Here is a 21,690-nt window from a genome sequence, read left to right on the forward strand (position 1 = left end):
CAAGGACACTTACCCAAGCAACTAGCTCTTTCAATCCCTCCTCATTGCCTCGAACTCGTGGATTACTCATCTAGGAAAATGAGACATGACAAGGAAATTAGCTTCTTATATTGAGCTCTATCGTACGATCTGAAGTATCAAAGATGAGTGACATTCCTAAATGCCCAAGTAGCCTCCTAATTATAGATATGGTCGACAACACACCGATAAGATGGAATATACTAGACACGGCTCCAAGACATCCTCGGACACTTTAAAACCATAGGCTCTGATACCAAGTTTGTCACGCCCTAACCTCGGGGAGCGCGACCGGCGCTCAACCGAGACAACTCGGTCAAGCAAGCCTGCTAGATACTTTCTACCCGACCTTTCCCATGAATAGAGTGGAAACATATTCCATTATTTAAACATTGAGGGTATTTCATAATCAACACCAATTCCATTACCATTAGTAGCTTCATTTAAAATTCCAAAAATATATTACCCATTCATAGTTTGAAGTGTAACATGTGGTACAAATATAACATTTCTACTTTTGACTTTCCTAATACCAATGTACAAACCACAATATGTCTACAGAGCCTCTAAGTGCAATAGAAGAGTAGGATGGAAGTGCCGGCGATAAGGCCCCGGCTATACCTCAAAACATAAAGTACAACATCAAGTGACATCAGGACCGGAATAGAGTAGGGCTCACCAAACCTGCTGCATAGAGAGTAACTGCTAACGAGGACCAAAGATGTCGCTGACGAACCACCTGCATCCACTGAAGATGCAGCGCCCCCGGCAAAAGGGATGTTAGTAAATATGAAATAGTACTAGTATGTGAAGCTAAATGTCATATTTCGGAATAGAATGCCAATATAAGGAAGGGAAGACCATGGAAATAGCTAACAATAATCAATGATATCCAAATGCCAAGCTAAAACATAACAATTTTTAAAGTACGGAAATAATATATATTTTGGTTGGGAGATCTTTAGTACCGATATACCACCGTAATTTTAGCAAGGAGTTTGATCACGGCCCGATAGGCTAGGCCGTCTCACCCCAAGACATCCAATCACAGTCACAATCACAATCACAATCTCTCCAGAAAGCGGCCTCGCCGCCTCACCCCAATGTGTGCGGGTGGAGGTATAATCACAATATCACAAGATCTACACAAAGCGGCCTTGCCGCCTCACCCCATTTTGCGCGGGTGGAGGTGTAATCACAATCATAATCTCTACAAAAAGCGGACCCGCCGCCTCACCCCAATGTGTGCGGGTGGAGGTGTAATAACAATCATAATCTCTACACAAAGTGGCTCTACCGCTTCACCCTAATGTGTGCGGGTAGAAGTGTAATCACAATATCACAATCTCTACACAAAGTAGCCCTTCCACCTCACCCCTAATGTGTACAGGTGAAGATGTAATCACAATCATAATCTCTACACAAAGCGGCCCTGCCGCCTCACCCCAATGTTGTGTGGATCGATATCACCCTCTGCTAGCAATCATCTCATCCCAAGTTACGGGAATATTCTCATCACCTCAATCTCATCCTAAATAAGGGGAATAATAACAATGCACTCCTACACTGACACATGTAGTTTGTAGGTTAGGTTATTTCAACCTACCCTTCCTCGGTGACTATCGACACTCCCAAAAAAATTTTTTTTTTGCTTTGCATACAAAGGAATACAGAAATACAAATACATTCACGTTATAACCTTTTGCACCATTTATATAGCTTCGTTAGTACTTTCAACCATTCACAACATCATTATTTCCTTGGTACTCTTTGCCATACATATGATTCTTCATTCATGGAACGTTGACCGTATTTCATATTCCACACTTTCATTTCTTTACTCTCAAGGATCATCATCAAAAACATCAACATATAGAATATTCCGGAAATCACAACTTTAGGTTCATTAGTAATGAAAGGTTTGAACATAATATATTCCTTTACAAAGAATGGAGCAAAATAACTAGCAATTGAAGCACGGATTAAAATCATAAATGAGTGATACACCACTTATTCTTGATATACTTTTTCCGAAAAGGGCAATAAACAATTTCAACTCATGAGTATGTAAGAACTCAAATCACATTGAAATTTCTTATAAAAGATAGCATGGCAATTTACAACTGAAACAGTGGTTCAAATCATATGTATAACTTTAAAACAATCCCATTTCAACATTACCTGAGTACATATGCTTTTAGGCAAATCTATCTTTCGGAGTCAAATTGGAACAGTTGAATCAAGGCTCATTTCATAATCTTTCACACATCATTTAATCTCATTGGCACCACTGGCCACAAGTATAACTTTGATTTTTGGCACGGTGGCCACACTTTATATCCCCAACTCACTTCTTTCATTTTCAAACATCTTTATAGAGTATGAACAATGAGAGCATTTGAAATTAAGGCCTTAAATATATATATATATATATATATATATATATATATATATATATATATATATATATATATATATGAGCAATAGGAGTTTTAGGCACATTGAGTATTCTTTTCAAATTAAACATAATGTACTTTCATTTGAAACATGAATTGAAGTTATATAACGCTTTAACAAATAAACCATACTTGAACACATTCCCGAAGGAGATCATGATGAGATAGGAGTAATTAGAACACGTTTTGACTACATACATATTTCGACACTTTGCTTACGTGGGATAATCTAATTTATTAGAAACAACTTGGAACATGGGAATTAGGAACCTGGGCCAACCATACTTGAAACTTACGAGAACATCATGGAATTCAATTCTAAGAGAGAAGTTTAGCCAACATACCTTTCTTAAGCTTCCCTTAGATTACCATAACGTCCCAATACTTCTATCAATTCCAATCAACTAAAGATATGACAAAAAATGAACCATAATCTAGGGCTAGGGAGTAGAACCTTACCTTTTAGATGAAGATCTAGTGGATTTCTCCCTTTAATCCCCAAAGCTTAAGAAATAATTGAACCATGAAGATGTTTGTGCCCTTCCTTCTCTCTCTAGATCCCTTTACTCTCTCTAAAATATTATATGCTTTTGCTCCCAAATAACCCCCTTATGCCTTTTTATTAAAATTGGGTCGAGTTAGAAAATCTCCAAAAATAACCCCCGTAGTCAATTATGTGGTGCAATTCTGTAGTAGAAGAATGGATATGTGGCCAGCAGAATAGACATGTAGCCAGCAAAATAGATAAGTGGCCAGCAGAATGGTTATACGGGTAGCATAATGACCACAAAATGATTTTTAAATTCTGGGTTGGGTCTGGTCCATTCCGCGATGCAATTTTGCGGTAGCATAATAATTATGCGACCAGCATAATCATTATGTGGCCAGAAAAAATACTTTTCAAAATTTGTCCCTTTTCTGTTCCACTCCGCTGCGGATCTGCGGTCTGTGGAGTGATTTTGCGGTCGCATAATGGACCACTGAAACGCCATGTTCTGCAACAATTTTCTTCCAACTCTCCAATGCATTGAGCAACCAAAAAACATATGTACCGCGGCTCATTTTCTACAATATTCAAACACATGAGCCTACCTTAGCAACACGAAACCTCGGATTCTAGGTAAAAGTTTACGGGGTCTTACAATCATTATGCGGTTGCACGATGCCTTTAGCATCCTCATCATTGAAAGAGATGGTCCCCTCTGTTATATAATCCCGGGTTCGATTTTCCCTTGTAATGGACACCTTAGTGCGCTTTAGCATTGGTCCCTGGGGGACGTAGACTCCACAAATGATCACGTTGATGACGTGCTAAGGTTCCTTTTGCTCAATCTGTTTGTTGGAGTCCCTATTTCTGAAGTGGTTTTTGGATCGATCACTCACAAATTCCCGGAGATGCCTGTTATTGAATAAACGGGTCACTTCTTCCCTTAACTGTAGCCAGTCCTCGGTTATATGGCCATGAGTGTCGTGATAGTTACACACTAAGTGAGGGCCTCTCCGGGTAGGGTCGAACTGCAATGGTCGAGGACACTTGGTGTCTTAGATGTGTTTGATAGATGATACAATGCTGGCAGTATCGACATTGAAGTTGTATTTTGATAACCTTGGTGCCTCCCTGGCCCTGAGCGACCTGCTGAAACCGTTTTTGCTCATGAGACCGCGGCTAGTGTGGCCTCGATTGTTCATTTTTTCATTTTTACAGGGTTACGTCCATATCCATTACCCCTTTGATCTCCATTATATGGTTGATACCGGTCTCTGTCCGGTCTTGGTTCATGATCGACGACCCTCTTAGTCGTGTCATTAGTTCTGACGGGATAAATGAACCCAGAGGGGACCACGAGCTGATCGTCCTCAACTCTAATTTTTGATTAGTACCTGTTATGGACATCGGCCCAAGTTACCGCCGAGTATTCTATTAAATTATGTTTCAACGGTTGTGAAGCCAAGGAGCTTTGGGGGTTGAATCCTTGGGTGAATGCCTGAACAGCCCAATCGTCCACTACCGGAGGCATATCCATTTGATCCATTTGAAACCTCGATAGGAATTCCCTGGGCATTTCATTCTCTCTTTGTTTTACTTTGAAAAGGTCTGATTTCCTGGTCTCGACCTTGATGGCCCCGACATTCTCTTTTACAAAGGAATTTGTGAGCATAGCAAATAAATCAATAGAATTAGGGGGTAAGTTGTGATACCATATCATTGCTCCTTTTGACAAGGTTTCTCCGAATATTTTCAGCAAAACCGACTCGATTTTGTCATCTTCTAAGTCGTTTCCCTTGATGGCACACGTGTAGGAGGTCACGTGTTCGTTTAGATCCGTGGTTCCATTATACTTCATAATTTCGGGCATACGAAACTTCTTCGTGATTAGTTTCGGTGTTGCTCTTGGGGGGGAAGGCTTTTGGTCAAATTTCTTGGAGTCCGGGCCTTTCAATATTGTGGGTGCTCGTGGGATCTGATCAACTCTAGAGTTATAGGTCTTCACTTTTTTGTCGTTGGCCTCAATTTTCTTTTCCCCCGATTCCACCCGCTTTGTCAATTCCTCAAGCATCTTAATGATTTCAGGGTTGGTCTCGGGCTCAGCTTCACCCGGCCTCTCCGTGACTTGCTCATTCCTTCGGGTGTTTTCCCGATATTCTTTGGACTCAACTCTACTGGGGGTGCAACTTTGGTTCTGCAGCTGCGCTATCGCCGCATGTTGAGCTTGTAACATTTCGGAGATCACCCCCAGATTAATCATTCCGCCTTTGCCTTTGGGCATACCTCAAGTCATTGGTCAGGCTCCTCCGCAAATGTTGTTCTCAAAGGTCGGTCGGAAGGTTGGCGTCGATGGCCACATACGAGTTAGAATCGATAGGGTCTGTGACTGGGGCTCTGTTGGGATCGGCATGAGGCACATTTTTCCTAGGTGTTATATTGTTGTTTTCGCCATGATGGCCAGACTCAATATCAACATTGAAGTGAGCAGATTGAGAGTTCGACATCCTTAGGTAAATACGAAATTAAAATATTAAAGAATAAGCGTAAAATATAGTGTGTGTTATGAAAATATTTATCAAATTACCACTATTATCCTTAGCCCCACTGCGGGCACCAAAATGCTTCCCCTTAAAAATGGATAAAAATTGAATTTGTATGTTGTTTTAAGAATATGTGAATTAATTCAATACAAATGATTAACTACGTAAGATAAGAAAATAAAAGATAAAATAAATAACCAAACCAATGATGACCAGGCTGGGTTAAGGGCTTAACGAGAATCTCGTTTTCGGTTCCGAACCAATGCTTATGAAGAACTTGTGAACCAAAATAAGAACTTTGAACAATCCTTTAGAGATAGAGAAAAATAGGTATATATTGCCTTGGTATATGTATTACAATGTGTCTAATGAATAATCAGATTCCCCTTTATATAGTAGGGGAGTTTTACCCTAAGTACAATTCTAAGAAAGGTAAGAAATCTTCTTTTTCGCTAATCACTGATCCATCGCCAATACGGGCCGAGATTCATGCCATGATATCCAGTTGGATACGGATATCACGGCCCTTCGTTAATCGTGTGCGGCAGTTTGGTAATGCACTCCAGGGTAGTAGAACTCGAATCGGACCCGGGGGCGAGGTCTCCATGGTTCCGAGGGCATGTGTTTTTCCTGGGCCTTGACGCGAGAGGCTTCTTGCCTCGATTCCAACTCCTTGCATCGGGGTACTCGTTAGCCTCGTTTTTACCCATACACAAACTTGTTTCTTGAATATAGTATGGCTATAGCTTTATCTCAGTTTGACTTTACTTAATTTAAGCTAATTTTTCCTTATTTAGCAAATACAATATCTCACTAAAAATCATTTAGGGAGTATTGGCACGTAGGAAAATATTTTCTTGAAAAATAAGTGGTTTTTTAACTTATTTTTTGGTGTTTGTTAGGTAGTAGTATTTATTTTAAATATATAATTTAGACAAACACTTTGGGAGACATGGATAAGGGCAAGGGAGGGTGGTAGGTGGCGATCTATGGGTCGGGATAGCAGTGGTGAGGGTATGCGTGGGGGAATGGTGTGGGGTAGTCTGGGTGGGGGTGGCATCGGGTAAGGGGTTAGAGTGGAGGGTGAGGGTGGGAAATAGGGTGGGGAAGGTTGAAAAGGAGTTTTGGAAAGTATTTTCCTCTTTTTGTTAGGGAAATTATTTTTCTCCAATTGGAGAAACATGAATTCATGAGAAAAATATTTTCCAAAATATTTAAGCCTACCAAAATTAATAAAACTGAAAAATCTTGTTAAAAATATTTTTCTTTCACCAAACGCCCTTAGTCTTCATATGTCTTATTATCTTAAAATCATTCGTCCCCACAGCTAAATAAGTAATTGTTTGCGGAAAAAATCAAATACTAATACTAATTATGCGATTTTTTCAACGGTCTCGAGTTTCATCACCTATATAGTTTATTATACTGTCAAATAGGTCAATTGGTTTTGTGGCTCTTTACAAACTTGTTTTTAGTTTTATGACCCTACCTCTTTTTTTTAACACATGAGAGATTTACTTTTACGTGTAAGAGACATGTCTTTTACATATAAGAGATCTAAAAAATTTATTTTCTTAAGTTATAAATTGTAAAGGGGTATGATGTACAAATAACACTCTTCTTTTAGGAAACATGACTTCATTAAGGCATATAAAAGTCAGAGGAACATGAGTCATGTTTTCCACAGCTTGCCAATCATCATCATATCATACTATATTATAAGTATGAAATTTTTTAGATGAAGTTATTTTATTACAACATTCTTTAAAAACTAAATGATCAAAATACCCTACTAACTCAAAAGTTAATTTATTGAAATTATTCCTTTTAATTACTAGCTAACGATTTTGTCCATAAGAAAAAAATGGCTTCTTAGCTACTAAATTTTCATAATTATTAGCCAGTAGTGTTTTCGCATTTCAGTTTCGATTTTTTCATCTTCCACACTGTTAGTTTGAGTGTATTCCTAAATTACTAAAGAATTTGGTTATTTACCTTACTCTTTAACTGTAAACGGAATGAACAATAAAAACAAAGAGAGCAATTTTTGTGTGAAAACTCACCTGGCTCAAAGATGCAAAAATCACGACCTATCACGTAGAATTTTAGCTTCAACTTCATTAAAATAAATGAGTCAAATGTACTGATTACAAGACCTGTATATCAATACTCACACAGTTCTCCTACTTCAACTATTTGAATGAATTACAAGTTACTCCAACTTGCACACTCAAACACTTGCTCCAACTAACAAATTTTGAATGACATCATGATTACAGCTCAATTTCCTAATACACACTAACTAACAGACTCAAGGAGAACATTAAGACTAGCAATCGACTTGAGTATTGAAAATGTAATTCCATAGTTGACGTGCAAAAGGATAGGATAATGTCCTCAATCGATCAGGAAAGCATTTAACTTCACTAGACTCTAAGATCTTTTGGGAGTCCTATGCATAGTCAACTTTACATTTGATAGAACTCTTATAGCTCCACGAACTCCACAAATCATGTGACTCTTGTCTATCAATTATGCGAGCATATCTTCTTGGACAACGACCCTTATCATATTAACACATTAATAACCTTCCTCCAGCAATCTCGGACTATAGTAACTCTGTGCGAAATTTATTACCTTGTAAGAACCTTCAACAAGTACCTTGAGGACCTAGTTCATAGAGTACTTCAGCAGCTACGTTGAGGACCTGGTTCTTAGCACACATTCACTGGACACACTTTGTTAATCATCAAAACCACAATTCTCAACGGATTTTCCCTCTTTGATGATGACAAACTTTGTGTGCATAAACGAGGTAATGGCGTAATGGCATTCATAAACATCTCATCACAACAGTAGCAACATGTGAACAACACAACACCAACACAAGGTGACACAAATACATTGGAACCCAATTCAGAGCAAGTGTATCAAACACCCCCCAACTCTATCTTTCCCCTTTTGGCATCCTCAAATAAAAATAAAGTTGTTAGACAATCTACGTATAGTTAATGCAAGATTCATGGCCATCGAGGCTACAACACAAGCACAATATATATCAAGAGAAATAAACAAAGCTGATGATAAAAATTATGTTAGAAGTAGGTAAACAACATAAGAGAGTTCATTAAGTAGTGAGAAATTGAACCAAAACATTAAAACAAAATAAGCTTAAATATCCTGCAAACAGTCCAGAACTAGAACAACAAAAGTAAACACCATTAGGTTAACAACACAGTCTGGAGATAAGGGGTAAAGGACCAGGATCAAGGGTGAGAAGATGAGGGGGTCAAGGCTTTCACAAGGGTGAAAATCTGCTGAGCATGGGGTTATCTATCCTTTCTAAGCTCCTCCCTAAGCTGCCTAGTTTCCTTTCGCAGTTCATCATTATTCTCCCCAAGCTTAGCATTCTCTTCCAAAGCCAATTCAAGCCTTTTAGAGAGTCCAGTCGCCCTGCTGCATCCAGTTAAATCGGGAAAACCAGTTGGCCCTCTAGCCATGATTTTATCATAATCACACTTCTTGAGTGTAATAGCATCTATAACATCATTATGATTTCCAAAATTCAGCTCAGGCAAGGCTATATTGAGTTTGTCAAATAACTTAGTTAACATGAAGACATAAGGCATCACATGCTTAGGCTTGGAGGTGTCTGCAGCCCTTGCCATATGCTGAATCATCAAGCTGGGAAGGTTTATGGCTCTACCAGTATCCAACAACTCCATTACATCCATATCAAGTAGGGTAGCCTCATGCCTTCTCTCAGATCTCTGTAGAATGCAGGAATTCACAAAGTGAAATAGCAGTTTGTGAAAAAGTGTCATGTCAGTCTTGTACACCTTCTGTGGAGCATCCGGCTTTAACTTCTAGGAAAACTTTCTGGTAACTATAATGCATGTGTCCACATCATTGTCAATAACATGCCACTTATTCTTCAAATAGTTTTCAAATCCAAGGTAGGGAATTTTCAGTAGCAGCCCAAGCTCTTCAGCATCAAACTCCATCTCAAAATCTTTCACAGACTAGAGATTAGCATAAAACTCGACTACTGCAGGAACCCACATAGGGGAAAGGGTTTAACAAACATATGTGTCCAACCCTGCAAGTAAAGTTTTTCAACCAACTGGTCCATGCCCTTTTCATCAGTATTGGTAAGTATCTTCCCATTCAACACTTTTCTATTCTTGAACTCAGTGAACCTGTCAACTGCAGTAGACACAACATTTTTCTTCTTCCCTTTGATGTCCTTCTAAGAGATAGTAGTTGCTTTGGTGGATTTAGCAGCAAGCTTCTTCACTATTTTGTTTCTTAGCCTTTTGAGAAGGACCAGGTTCATCCTCTTCATCCAACTCAACTATAGTTTCGACATTAGAGTTTTTCTCTCTTATTTTCTTGGAACTCCTAGACTCATTGACCATTTGTTTATAAATAACTTTCTTTTGATCCTGGTGAGAGGAGTCCTTATGAGAGGAGCCACTTCCTTTCTTGCATGTGGAACTGATCTCGCAGATTTTATAGAGGCTTTCCTGCCCTTTTTCCCTAACTCAAACAAAGGCATATCATCCTTATCACTGTCAGCCTCCTCATCTCCAACAAAAGGAGTTAAAGAAGACCTAGGTTCTTCCAGCCTTTCCACTTCATGAACTTCTTCTATAGGGGCCATGACTGTGTTCCCAATAGTCATGGAGCATTAAGATTTCTTGCTTGCATTTTTCCCTTTACTTTCAGATTCAGTACCCTCACCTTCACTTTCCTTTTCATCTTCGTCACCTTCACTCTCAGAGTCAGCCTTCTCCCTCACTTTCCTTTTCTTCTTCTTCAGAGTCACCCACTTGCTCACCTAGTTATTCTTCTACCTCTCCTACTTTTTATTCACCTGATTCCTCCTCATTCTCACTCATCTTCTCACAAGTACTAAGAGTTCTCACGTGCACCTGTTGTTCTTCATCATCCTCATCATCAGTCCATGAACTTCCTCATCATCCTCATCATCAGTCCAACTGTAAGAAGTTTCATCGAAACCTTCTTTAACCTCTATTTCTTTCTCACATTCCCATCAACCATGGTAGGTCATTAATTGTGTCCAAATTTCTATCCTGAGTCGCCACTTCCTTTTCTACAGTAGTGCTTTCTATATGTGGTGTGTCACTCAGGGGTGCAACAACCTCCAAAGGGGAAACTTCGATAGCAGAGACTAGAACATTAAATTTTGATGGAGAAGATTTTACTTGATCAACCTTGACAGGTACAGATTCCCTAGAGCAGTAGCTCCCTTAACTTCCGATCCCCCCTTAACAGTAGCATGAATCGCTACCTTGCCACTTTTTACTGATATCCTTGAGGTAGCCTTGACCTTAGTGGGTTTGGAGGTTATTTATGAGATGGATACAAGTGCATGAGTAGTTGTTTTTAGGGATAAAAGTCCAGTGGAGGTATGAATCGTAGGTGCAACAGTACCAGAAGATGATGGTGTAGGTACATTAGAGGATATGAGTGCAGATGCAATAGGTGTGGGTTCAAGACCACTGATAGAATTTTGCACTCTTCTTAGGCTTGGACTTCATAATTGTGGTTTTATCTCCTAGTCTTAGATGAGTATTTTGCTTTTGAGGTAGTTTGGCTGGACTTAGTCATGGTGGTGATAGAACGAAGAATTTTCTTTGGTTCTTGCTTAGGTTTTGAAGGGAACAGTGAGGTTTGAGAGATGTACCACGAGAGGATTTTTAAAGAGGGTAGTCCTAATTAGACTAGAAGAGAGAAGGTTACTGAATTTGAGTTCTAACGGAACTCTAATAACGGTTACTTTTGACTGCTGGAGTTTTAGAATTAATTGGACTCTAATTACTCTAGCATTTCCTCTTGATCCTCGAATTTGATAACAAATAGGAATGATGATAACAAGATTAGGGAGTCTGAGTGTAGAAGTAATTTCAGTCATTAAGTTCCAATGATTTAAAACAAAATCGCACGTACCTGAGTCTTAGAACCAACTCCTCTGCAACTCCTTAGTTATTTCTACACTAAAGCTTTAGCACAATAAGTTAGTATCATAAGAATATTCATCAGCTAGATTTTCTAGGCGAGCGTGTGTGCTTAGGACAGGCACGAGACTGAATCAAGCATTTTATACTCAACTATCTACTCTTACTGACTTCTTTTATAGCCAGTCATTTGGGTTTAACCTAGTTGGAGATATTGATTAATCCCGGTTCTAGTGTGTTCTGTCAAAGTGATCACTACTCAGTGCCTTAGTGAAAATATCAGCAATTTGATCTTCAGTTTTACAAAAAATGATTGAGATATTCCCTTTTTCAACATTATCTCTCAGAAAATTATGTTTGATATCAATGTGGTTGGTTCTCTTACGCTGACAAGGATTTTTGGCAATATTTATGACATTGGTATTGTCACAAAAATAGGAACACAATAAACAAAAATATAATAGTCCTTGAGTTGTGCCTTATCCATAACAATTTAGCACATTAAGATGTTGCTACTACATATTCTGCTTCAGTTGCAGATAAAGCCACTGAGTTTTGCTTCTTTGTTCCCCAAGACACTGGGTAAGAACCAAGAAAATGTGTTGTTCCTGAAATGCTTTTACTGTCAACGTGAAACCATGCATAGTCTACATCAGCATAACCAACTAGATCAAAGATATATACTTTTGGATACCATAGACACAAATTAGGAGTCACTTTAAGATATCTCAGTATTCTCTTGACTGCCTTTAGGTACGACTCCTTGGGATTTGCCTGAAATCTTGCGCACAGACCCACACTGAACACAATATCAGGCTTACTTGTAGTAAGATAAATCAGTTATCCAATCATTCCTCTGTACAGCTTTTTCTCCACACCCTTGCCTTCTTCGTCTAGATCCAGCTTTATTGCAATGGCAATTGGACTATCAATTAATTTTGAAGAGTCCATGTTGAACTTTTTCAAAAGTTCTTTGATCTATTTTTACTAATGGATCATGGTTCTAGTAGGTGTCTGCTTAATCTGCATGCCAATAAAGAAATTTAATACACCCATCATGCTAATTTCAAACTCACTGCCCATCATTTCAGCAAATTCCTTGCACATAGCTTTAGTAGTAGGCCCAAGATAATGTTATCCATATACACCTGAATAATCAGAATATTTTTTCCTTTGCTTTTCAGAAACAATGTGTTGTCCACCTTACCTCTTAAAAAGTTATTAGCTAAGAGGAATTTTGAAAGCCTCTTATACCAGGATCGTGGAGCCTGCTTAAGTCCATACAATTCCTTGTCTAACTTGAAAACATGGTCAGGGAACTCTTCACTTTCAAAACCAGGACGTTGTTTACAAATATCTCCTTCTTCAGGTAACCATTCAGGAATGCACTCTTCACATCCATCTGATATAAAGTGAATTCCATGTGTGCAGCAAAAGTAATTAGCATTCATATAGCTTCAATTCTGGATACATGAGCAAATGTCTCATCATAGTCAATGACTTCTTCTTGATTGTAACCCTGAACCACCAGTCTAGTCTTGTTCCTTGTGATTTTTTCTTTGTTCATCCAGATTGTTTCTTAACACCCATCTGGTACCTATAATAGTTTTGTTTTTGGGTCTTTGCACCATATGCCAGACCTTGCTTTTCTCAAATTTATTTAGCTCCTCTTGCATGGCTATTATCCAATCTGGATCCTTTAAGGCTTCCTTTATGCTTTTAGGCTCAATTTGTGAGAGAAATGCAGTTAGTGCACACAGGTTTCTCAGAGATGATCTGGTTTCCACTCCTGCATTTGGATCAGAGATAATGTTCTTAAGGGGGTGTGATATTTGATGTTTTCATGGCCTAACTTGCATACCCAGAGATGATTCAGGCAGGTAGTGACCTAAAGGACCAGAGTCAGTGGTTGTAGCTTCGCCTGTTAGATTATCAGTCAATGTAGTTTCCCCTTCTTCATCTTCTTCCTGATCACTCTCATCTCCCTCATGATTTCCCGATTCCCCTTCAGGTTGTTGTTCAGATTCTCCAGAGGTTCCTTCATCAGTGAGCCCTGTATCAAAGTCTTTATCCTACAAACCTTTCTCAAGCATGTTGTTAGATTCATCAAAATTATCATGAACATTTTCTTTAACACACATAGTTCTTTTATTAAAAACTTTGTATGATTTAATATATGGTGCTTAACCTAGGAAAACTCCCTCATCACGCCTGTCATCAAACTGACCTAAAGTTGTTTTTGCCATTGTTATGCATAAAACATTTGCATCTAAAAGCTCTTAGGTTAGTGATGTTGGGATTTCTTCCTCTAAGTAACTCATAGGGTGTCTTCTCATGAATGGGTCTGATCATACATCTGCTTAACAAGTAACCGGCAGTAGCCTCAACCCAAAAGCTCTTAAGGCAGTCCACTAGAAATAGCATAGTCTTGCTCATATCTTCTAGAGATCTATTTTTTCTTTCAACACCATTTTGTTGTGGAGTTCTGGGTGTAGAGAATTTATGATCAATTCCATGAGTGCTACAGAAACCAAGAAATTTGGAACTTTCAAACTCAATTCCATGGTCTGTTATTATACTTGAAACCACACTCCTCAGTTTCTGTTGAATCAATCTGACAAACACTCAAAAAATATCAAAAGTTTCATCCTTATATGTCAGAAACAAGGTCCATGTGTACCTAGAGTAATCATCAATAATCATAAACACATATTTGTTTCCTCCCCTACTCTTAACTCTCATTGGTCCACATAGGTCCATGTGAAGAAGTTTCAGGGGTTTGGAAGAACTAACAACCTTCTTAGATTTAAAGGATGGCCTTACATTTTTGCCTCTGGCACAAGCATCACATACTTTGTCTGAGGTAAACTTAACTTTGGTATTCCAAGGACCAGGTCCTTTGTTGTCAACTTGTTGAGTTAAGATAGACTGGCATGTCCCAGTCTTCTATGCCATAATAATGGATCATCTTCCACTACACTCAAACATGTATGCTCACACTGAGGAAGAGACATAATGGATATCCTGTAGACATTGTTATGTCTCGTACCTATCAGAACAATTTCTTCAATATCCAGCTTAGTGACAGTGCAGATGTTGGAATTAAACATTACCTCATTACCTTTATCACACATTTGAGAAATGCTGAGAATATTATGTTTAATTCCAACTACATAGTACACATCTTCTATAGTATGAGAGAGTGACTTACCAACCTTGCCAATACCTGTTATTTGTCCTTTTTTTCATTTTCAAATGACACACTCCTCCTTGGAAGGTTGTCAGTGAGAAAAAGTTTTTCTTTTCACCAGTCATATGTCTTGAGCATCCATTGTTCAGATGCCAATCTTGATTATTTCCTCTCACTTTAGCCTGCAACAAATATCACAAGTTAGCCTTGGGAACCTAGACAAGCTTGGGCCCTTTTTTGTTGGAAAAATGATGAATCAAATCTCTTCTTGATCAGAGGGGGGGAGTGTTAACAGTCCTTTTATTATTGACCTTAATCCACTTAGTTTGAATAAGGTAATTGATGGTTGGTTCTTCTTTCTTCTCCACATGTTTAAGTAGCCCAAAGTTGTTTTTGAACTGAGCAAGAATTAATGCAGGGCAAATATCTTTTAAGTATCCTACCTTCCCACATTGAGTGAACATCTAATTGTTAGAAACTCCTACATACTTGGAATCAAACCTAGGTACAAGTTTCCTATTACCAACTCCTGATTTATTAGTGCTTCAATTTTCATTAAGCCAATTTAGTGCATCTGAGGATCTATGCCACTTGCTTAGCCTAGATAGTTCATACTTTGCCTTTTTAAGATTTTCTTGCAATACTTTATTCCTGCAGTCAGCATCATAAAGACTATTTTGAGCTCTTTTAATTCTTTTTCAAGATTGTCTTGCAGATCACTCATTATTCCCTTGCTATGTGCAGCAGATTGCTGCTCATTTTTAGATGTGACCTCAAGAACCTGGTTCTTAAGATCTTTGACATGTCCTTCAAGACCAGCTTTTGTCAGATTCAAGTTTTTTAAGGTCAAGCCTAACACTTGAAAGATTGCTTATTAACTGATCATTTCCAGCACTTAACCTTTCCATCTCACTCATCATGGTCACTATTATGGCCATTAGCTGCTCTTTAGACATAGTATGGATATTTTCTTTTAAGTTAGAAATACTTACCTGGTTTGTTTCATCAGCCTCCGAATCGCTCATGGCCATCATCCCTATAACTTCCTCTTTTATTTGGATTTCTTCAAACACCATTAGGGCAACTTTAATGTTTTTATTTTCAAAATCAGCCTCCAACGTCCTCCATATATCATGAGTAGAGATGCAAGAGGACACCTTGTAGAGGACACTTCTTGGTAAACTTCTAGAGCAGATCATTGGCCTTAGCATTTTTCTGGATCATCTGACGATCCTCAACATCATAATCATCCTCTCTTGACACTCTTGTTTCGATCACTATCCAATTTGGTAAGGGTAATTGGTCCATGAATAATGATTATCCATAGATCAAAATCAGTGGCCTAAAGGAACACTTCCATACGCATTTTCCATTCACCATAGTGGTGTCTATCAAACAGAGGAGGTCTTCCAATGTGCATTCCTAGCTATACAGGGGGTTCAGTCTCGACTACCTTGTGTTCATCTATCATAGCATAAAGACTTGTAGACTCGTCCTCCTTCTCTTCCTCTTTATCACTTCCAATATCCTCATATGCTGCTAGAAAGGCTTGTTTCATGGCTTCAGTGAATCCTTTGCCTAGGATTTTGCCTTTGTTTAGGCCCCTCTCTTTTAGTTTTCCCTTTTATCTTTTTCGGTTATTTTTCTTTCATTCAATTTCCCACATTGGGCAGTCTATGACCATGTGGTCTAGTTTGTTGCACTTGTAGCACCCATCATATGAAAATTAGTCAATCTGCTTAGGTTTGCCACTGTTTTCTCTCTTACATACATTTTTGGAATTCTTCATGAACATTTTGAACTTAGGAAGCATTTCTAAGTCCAGTTCATCATTGTTAGATATATATTCTTCAGATGCCTTAAGAACCAAGGCCTTATCCCTCTTTGGTTCCTCCTTCGGTAGTTCTAGCTTTCTCATCTCATTAGTCTTTAAATTTCTAATCAATGAGTCTCATGAAATCTTATCCAACTTCTTTGCTTCCTGGATGGTTGTCACTTTTGATTCCCATGAAGCTGGGAGAATCCTTAGAACCTTGCTAACCAATTCTTCAGAAGTGAATACATTTCCAAGTGACTTTAGTTCATTTGTTTTTATAGTGAACCTAGTCATCATCTCCTGAATGTGTTCAGATTCCTTCATAGAGAAGAGCTCATAATTTCTCATAGGCAACTCAATCCTTGATCTTTTCACTTGATTAGTTCCTTCATATGCAGTTTGAAGGATATCCTATTGAACTCATCAGGACCAATTCCACAGATGAGGATCTTCTTGGCCTTTGCATTCTTCTCCATCATCTTGAAATTTGCTGCCACAAATTCAGAGGGGTCTTTGGGAATCGTCTCATTTTGTCCATTTTGTTTGGTGGGAGTCAGTGGTCCTCGATTCACTATTGTCGATAGTTCATAGTCCTCAGCCATTAGGAAATCCTCCATTCTTTTCTTCCACCAACTGTAGTATTTTCCGTTGAATAGAGATGGTCTAGTAGTTTACTATCCTTCGTTAATTCTAGGTGGAGCACTAATTTTACTTTCAAGATCTCTCTAGGTGTTAACCACGTTTGAGAAAACATGCTCTGATACCAATTATTAGTTTGAGTGTCTTCCTAAATTACTAAAGAACTTGGTTCTTTACCTTACTCCTTAAGTGTAAATAGAATAAACAATAAAAACAAAGACATCAATTTTTACATGGAAAATCACTCCGCTCAAAGGTGTAAAAACTACGACCTACCACGTAGGATTTTAGCTTCAACTTCACTAAACTAAATGAGCCAAATGTACTGATTACAAGACCTGTAAATCAATACCCACACAATTCTCCTACTTCAACTATTTGAATGAATTACAAGTTATTCTAACTTGCACACTCAAACACTTGCTCCAACTAACAGATTATGAATGACATCTTGGTTACAACTCGATTTCCTAATACACACTAACTAACAGATTCAAGAAGAACACTAAGACTAGTAATCAACTTGAGTATTGAAAATGTAGTTCCACAGTTGACGTGCAAAAGGATAGTGTTCTCAGTCCATCAGGAAAGCATTTAACTTCACTGGACTCCGAGATCTTTTGAGAGTCCTATGCATATTCAACTTCTCATTTGATATGACTCCTACAGCTCCAAGGACTCCACAAATCTTGTGACTCTTGTCTATCACTTATGCGAGCATATCTTCTTGGACAAAGGACCTTATCACATTATCACATTAACATCCATTTTCCAGCAATCTCGAACTATAGTAACTTTGTGCGAAAGTTACTGCCTTGTAAGAACCTTCAACAGCTACCTTGAGGACCTAGTGTTTAGAGTACTTCAGCAGTTACCTTGAAGACCTAGTTCTTAGCACACATTCATTGAACACACTCTGTTAAGCATCAAAACCCTAATTCTCAACACACACTAATACTATTGTATGCTATAAATTTTCTTAATTATTAGTTAGAAGCACATTTCATTTTGTTTCTTTCATCTTCAACTGGGAGCTAAGCTTTTTAACCTTTTTTATGAACTTTGGTGGTTCTCACCCACTTTTGGTTTCTATGTTCCAGGTAGATTCTTTGGCAACATCCACAAAAAAGCTCCAATGAGTGATATGATTTGATTTTCTTGGATCTAAAATTTTGTGTAATTTTGCAAAGTTTCTTCCGAATGCGAAAATATTTATTCAAACTATAAGCTGGTGCATTCTCATTTGTAGTACGTATAAGAATGATGGATGATGAGGCATGGCAAAAAAAAGATGTTTTTTCTTTCCTTTTTAACTTCACCTTGCAAGCTGCATGTAAAATTCTATTAATTTTCCTTCAATATGAGAAGATTCTTTCTTTTTTTGGGAGAGGGCTCAATTTTGTCTTATGATTTGTAATCTCTCTTTAAACTCTTCTTCTGAGGTTCTATATCATTGTTTTGAATCCCACCGTGACTAAATAATTTTCTATATTTTTTTGCCTTATTCACCCCAGTTAATAGCCTTTAAAAATATTGGTATTTCTTGTTTTTATTATTTTTTTCTTCTGTTGAGCTTGTAGTTTTACTCTTAAAATTCCATGTTACTTATCAGACACATATTGTAATACTATTTATTCTCATATCTTTTGTGTTTATCAAATTCTGATTAATAAAAATTAAATTGGTAAAAGTTAAGATATTTGTTTGACCCAAAATTTAGATTTAGGTTTAAACAATTAGATTTTCAAATAAAATAGAGTTAATCTTAATCAATATTAATATCCAAAAGATATATTAACCGATTTTGTAGCAAGATAATACGGGTATTATCTAAGTAGCAATAAATGGTGACAACATTGTTATATTCAATTATGCAAAAATGAAGGAGGTAGCGTTGAATAATAATAAATAAAAATGAATGGCATTTAAATAAATAAAAGCATGTGAGTCACCCGAAAAGGGTGAGATTCTTTGGTATTCTTTCTCATAATAATGAATGATTGATGAGTCTTTGAATATTCAGAGAATGTCAATGTGTTGTCTTACAAATGAGTGTTAAATGTCCCCTATAACTATGTCTATTTATATTTATAAGGGGACATGTGCCACAAAATCCTAATAGTACAGATCCAGAGAATATTCACTGGAATATTGTCTTTAAAGTCTTATCCTAAAACTAGTCATTATTACTATATTTGAGGAGAGTGATCGTCCTCAACCTTGATCTATGTTGAATCCTCGACCTAGTGCTTAATCGCATGTCAGATCACTTCGATATTGAATCTGTCTTTTGTTGGAATCATATTGACGACACGTGGCAGCCCTTGACAACTCTCTTAGTGCTGACGTGGTTGACTAAGATAATTTTTGGCCCATACAGTTAGTCCCCCGCTTGTTGAGGTCGTCTTTGCAGGCAAGTTCAATGAGCGTATAATGTCGTTCATGGTCGAGCTTGCCGAACAGATAAAATAGGCAGTGGTCGTTGTAGCGACCAAGCAATGTGACTCTCTATGGGTCGCGTATTTCAAATCCCTTAAATTTCCCGGTTGATTTGTTGGAACCACCTGGTCCAAGAGAGGGGGTGATATCATGCGTCATGATGATGCTTGTTCCTGATGCATTGCGTCGATTTGCTTGTGACTTTTGATTAGATCTTTCGTTTCAATTCCAGTTCCAACTATGATGAGTCGTTTCGTGTTTGGTGCTCATTATGACAAATTGTTTCGGAATTGGTGCCTCAAATCTCTGTAAATAGGGATGGCCAAACCCGAATTAGAAACTTTATTCTCCCAAACTTTTGAGACTGCAAACCTCCTTTCTGAACCTCGCTTCTCTGCATTGTTGCTCTCTTTTGTATCTTCCTAGTATCCTTCTTTGCTTTCTCATAAACATGTCGAATGTATCATTTGATGTTGGTGAAGGGAGTCACGTCGTTCAGTTGGTGGTTGTGATTCCTGATCAAGAGGAGAATGTAGCTGCCACCGTAGAGGATGAATCTTTTCCCTCAGTGGAGGAGATTATCCCCCGCAACCCCGAAGCCAGGTCCGATTTCCAACGGTCGCCGAATGCGGTGCCTAGAAAATTCTTGTCAACAATGGCGCCCAATCAGTTGGCTGAATTTAATGCCAGGTTAGGCCTCCCAGGCCATATCGAACCGATCCCCGCTGAGGGGGACGAAGTGCATGTTCACCGCCCCGTGTACTGTACTTTTTACGTTTACCCATTGGCTATCGATTACTTGTTCCCCCTTCTCCTACTGGTGGAAGAGTTTTTTCGCCACTATAGCATTTGACCTACTCAATTCGCTCCCTACATCTATAAGGTCACCAAAATGTTGACCAAATTTGCCGAAGTCGCCGGTGTCGGGGTGACAGTGCGGCATTTTGTGCACTTGTTCGCCCCTAGCTTTTATAGAGGAAAGATGTTGAACCTCCGCCACCATGGAGGCAAGTGCCTGGTGGTAAAAATGGATAACAAGGGCAGCCGCCAATTCTGACTCGATTTCCTCTATGTCAGAATCGAGGACATCGTGACCAACGCCGACGGCTTCCCCGAGGCTTGGAATCACACACGTAAGTGTCTACGTTCCTTTCATTTTTACCTTTTGCATCTCTTCGCCTATTTTGTGATAGCCATGTAATTATTCCTTTCTTGTAGCCAACAACAATCCTCCCCCTCTAGCCATACGCATCACCGACTAGGTCGAGCAAATTCTCCCTCACACCAAAAGGATTCGTGATTGGATGGGATTCTTTAAGAAGTTCAGACCGACTCTCCCTTCCACAGGTATCTTTCCTTTTTGGTCATGATCATTGCCACTTTTTGTATGTTTGGTTGACTTTGTTAACTTTCATGTTTTTTCATTTTCCATGTCCGGTTAGGGGGTCTTCGCGGAGCAGTAGGGCACATGTGCCCTCGTTTAGGAGAAGGGTTGCTACCCGCCCTTGTCCTGGCTACCGCGACCCAAGAATCTACACCCGTCCCAATTGCTGCCTCTCCCCCTCAGCTATTTCCGTTGATTGATGAGGATGATGAAATCTCCCCTAGTGATGAGGATCTAAGACCTCGCAAGATAAGAGCCGTGGATGCTGGGAAATCCTGGTGACCGTTGACTCGATGGAGGAATAAATGATCCTTAGAGAGACGGCGATGATTTATATAAGAGAAGATGCTGGGGCAAGCATCGAGGCTCCGCTACTGGAAGAGGTGGTCGTGGATGTGTTGGTACGTCTCGAGGGGGAGACGGCCGTGATGGGGGCACTTAACGGTGGCCCCGCACTTTTGAGGCAAGAGGAGACTTTGTCTTCCAGGGCTATAGTGGATGTCTCTTTGTCAGTCGGTGATAGAGGGAAAGTCGTCACCGAAGAGGACGTCGGATCTGATTCCAACATGGACCTAGACGAGCTAAGAATGATTAACGAGGGGCTCACCCAACTTGAGGTGAGGATGGAGGGGGGCTCTAGGACCATCGATATCCCAATGGATCATGATTTTCTTGTAAATACCAAGGAGGTAGTCCCCACTCTCGGTCCTCTTTATTTTGAAGCCGATGGTGAGACCCTC

General features: G+C 38.9%; 2 protein-coding genes across 2 annotated transcripts; both read right to left on the reverse strand.

Moving 5' to 3' along the window:
- Positions 1-11,983: 11,983 nt before the first annotated feature.
- Positions 11,984-12,433, reverse strand: LOC138899027 (secreted RxLR effector protein 161-like). The gene is made up of 2 exons (XM_070185139.1): positions 12,345-12,433; positions 11,984-12,281 (listed from the first exon to the last, which is right to left on the reverse strand). The coding sequence occupies exons 1-2, from the start codon at positions 12,431-12,433 to the stop codon at positions 11,984-11,986; spliced, it is 387 nt and encodes a 128-aa protein (XP_070041240.1).
- A 4,190-nt stretch (positions 12,434-16,623) lies between these two features.
- Positions 16,624-17,105, reverse strand: LOC138899028 (uncharacterized). Its single transcript, XM_070185140.1, has 2 exons — positions 16,919-17,105; positions 16,624-16,874 (listed from the first exon to the last, which is right to left on the reverse strand). The coding sequence occupies exons 1-2, from the start codon at positions 17,103-17,105 to the stop codon at positions 16,624-16,626; spliced, it is 438 nt and encodes a 145-aa protein (XP_070041241.1).
- Positions 17,106-21,690: the final 4,585 nt, after the last annotated feature.

The sequence above is a fragment of the Nicotiana tomentosiformis genome, chromosome 9, assembly GCF_000390325.3.
Source record: "Nicotiana tomentosiformis chromosome 9, ASM39032v3, whole genome shotgun sequence".
Lineage (NCBI taxonomy): Eukaryota > Viridiplantae > Streptophyta > Magnoliopsida > Solanales > Solanaceae > Nicotiana > Nicotiana tomentosiformis.

Excerpts from the sequence above, each read along its gene's own strand:
- LOC138899027 (XM_070185139.1), bottom strand. The coding sequence starts at position 12,433 with ATGGACTCTTCAAAATTAATTGATAGTCCAATTGCCATTGCAATAAAG. Across the intron at positions 12,282-12,344 it reads AAGGGTGTGGAGAAAAAGCT|TGTGGGTCTGTGCGCAAGAT; the intron begins GTACAGAGGAAT and ends TATTGTGTTCAG.
- LOC138899028 (XM_070185140.1), bottom strand. The coding sequence starts at position 17,105 with ATGGAGGATTTCCTAATGGCTGAGGACTATGAACTATCGACAATAGTG. Across the intron at positions 16,875-16,918 it reads GATCCTCATCTGTGGAATTG|GAACTAATCAAGTGAAAAGA; the intron begins GTCCTGATGAGT and ends CTGCATATGAAG.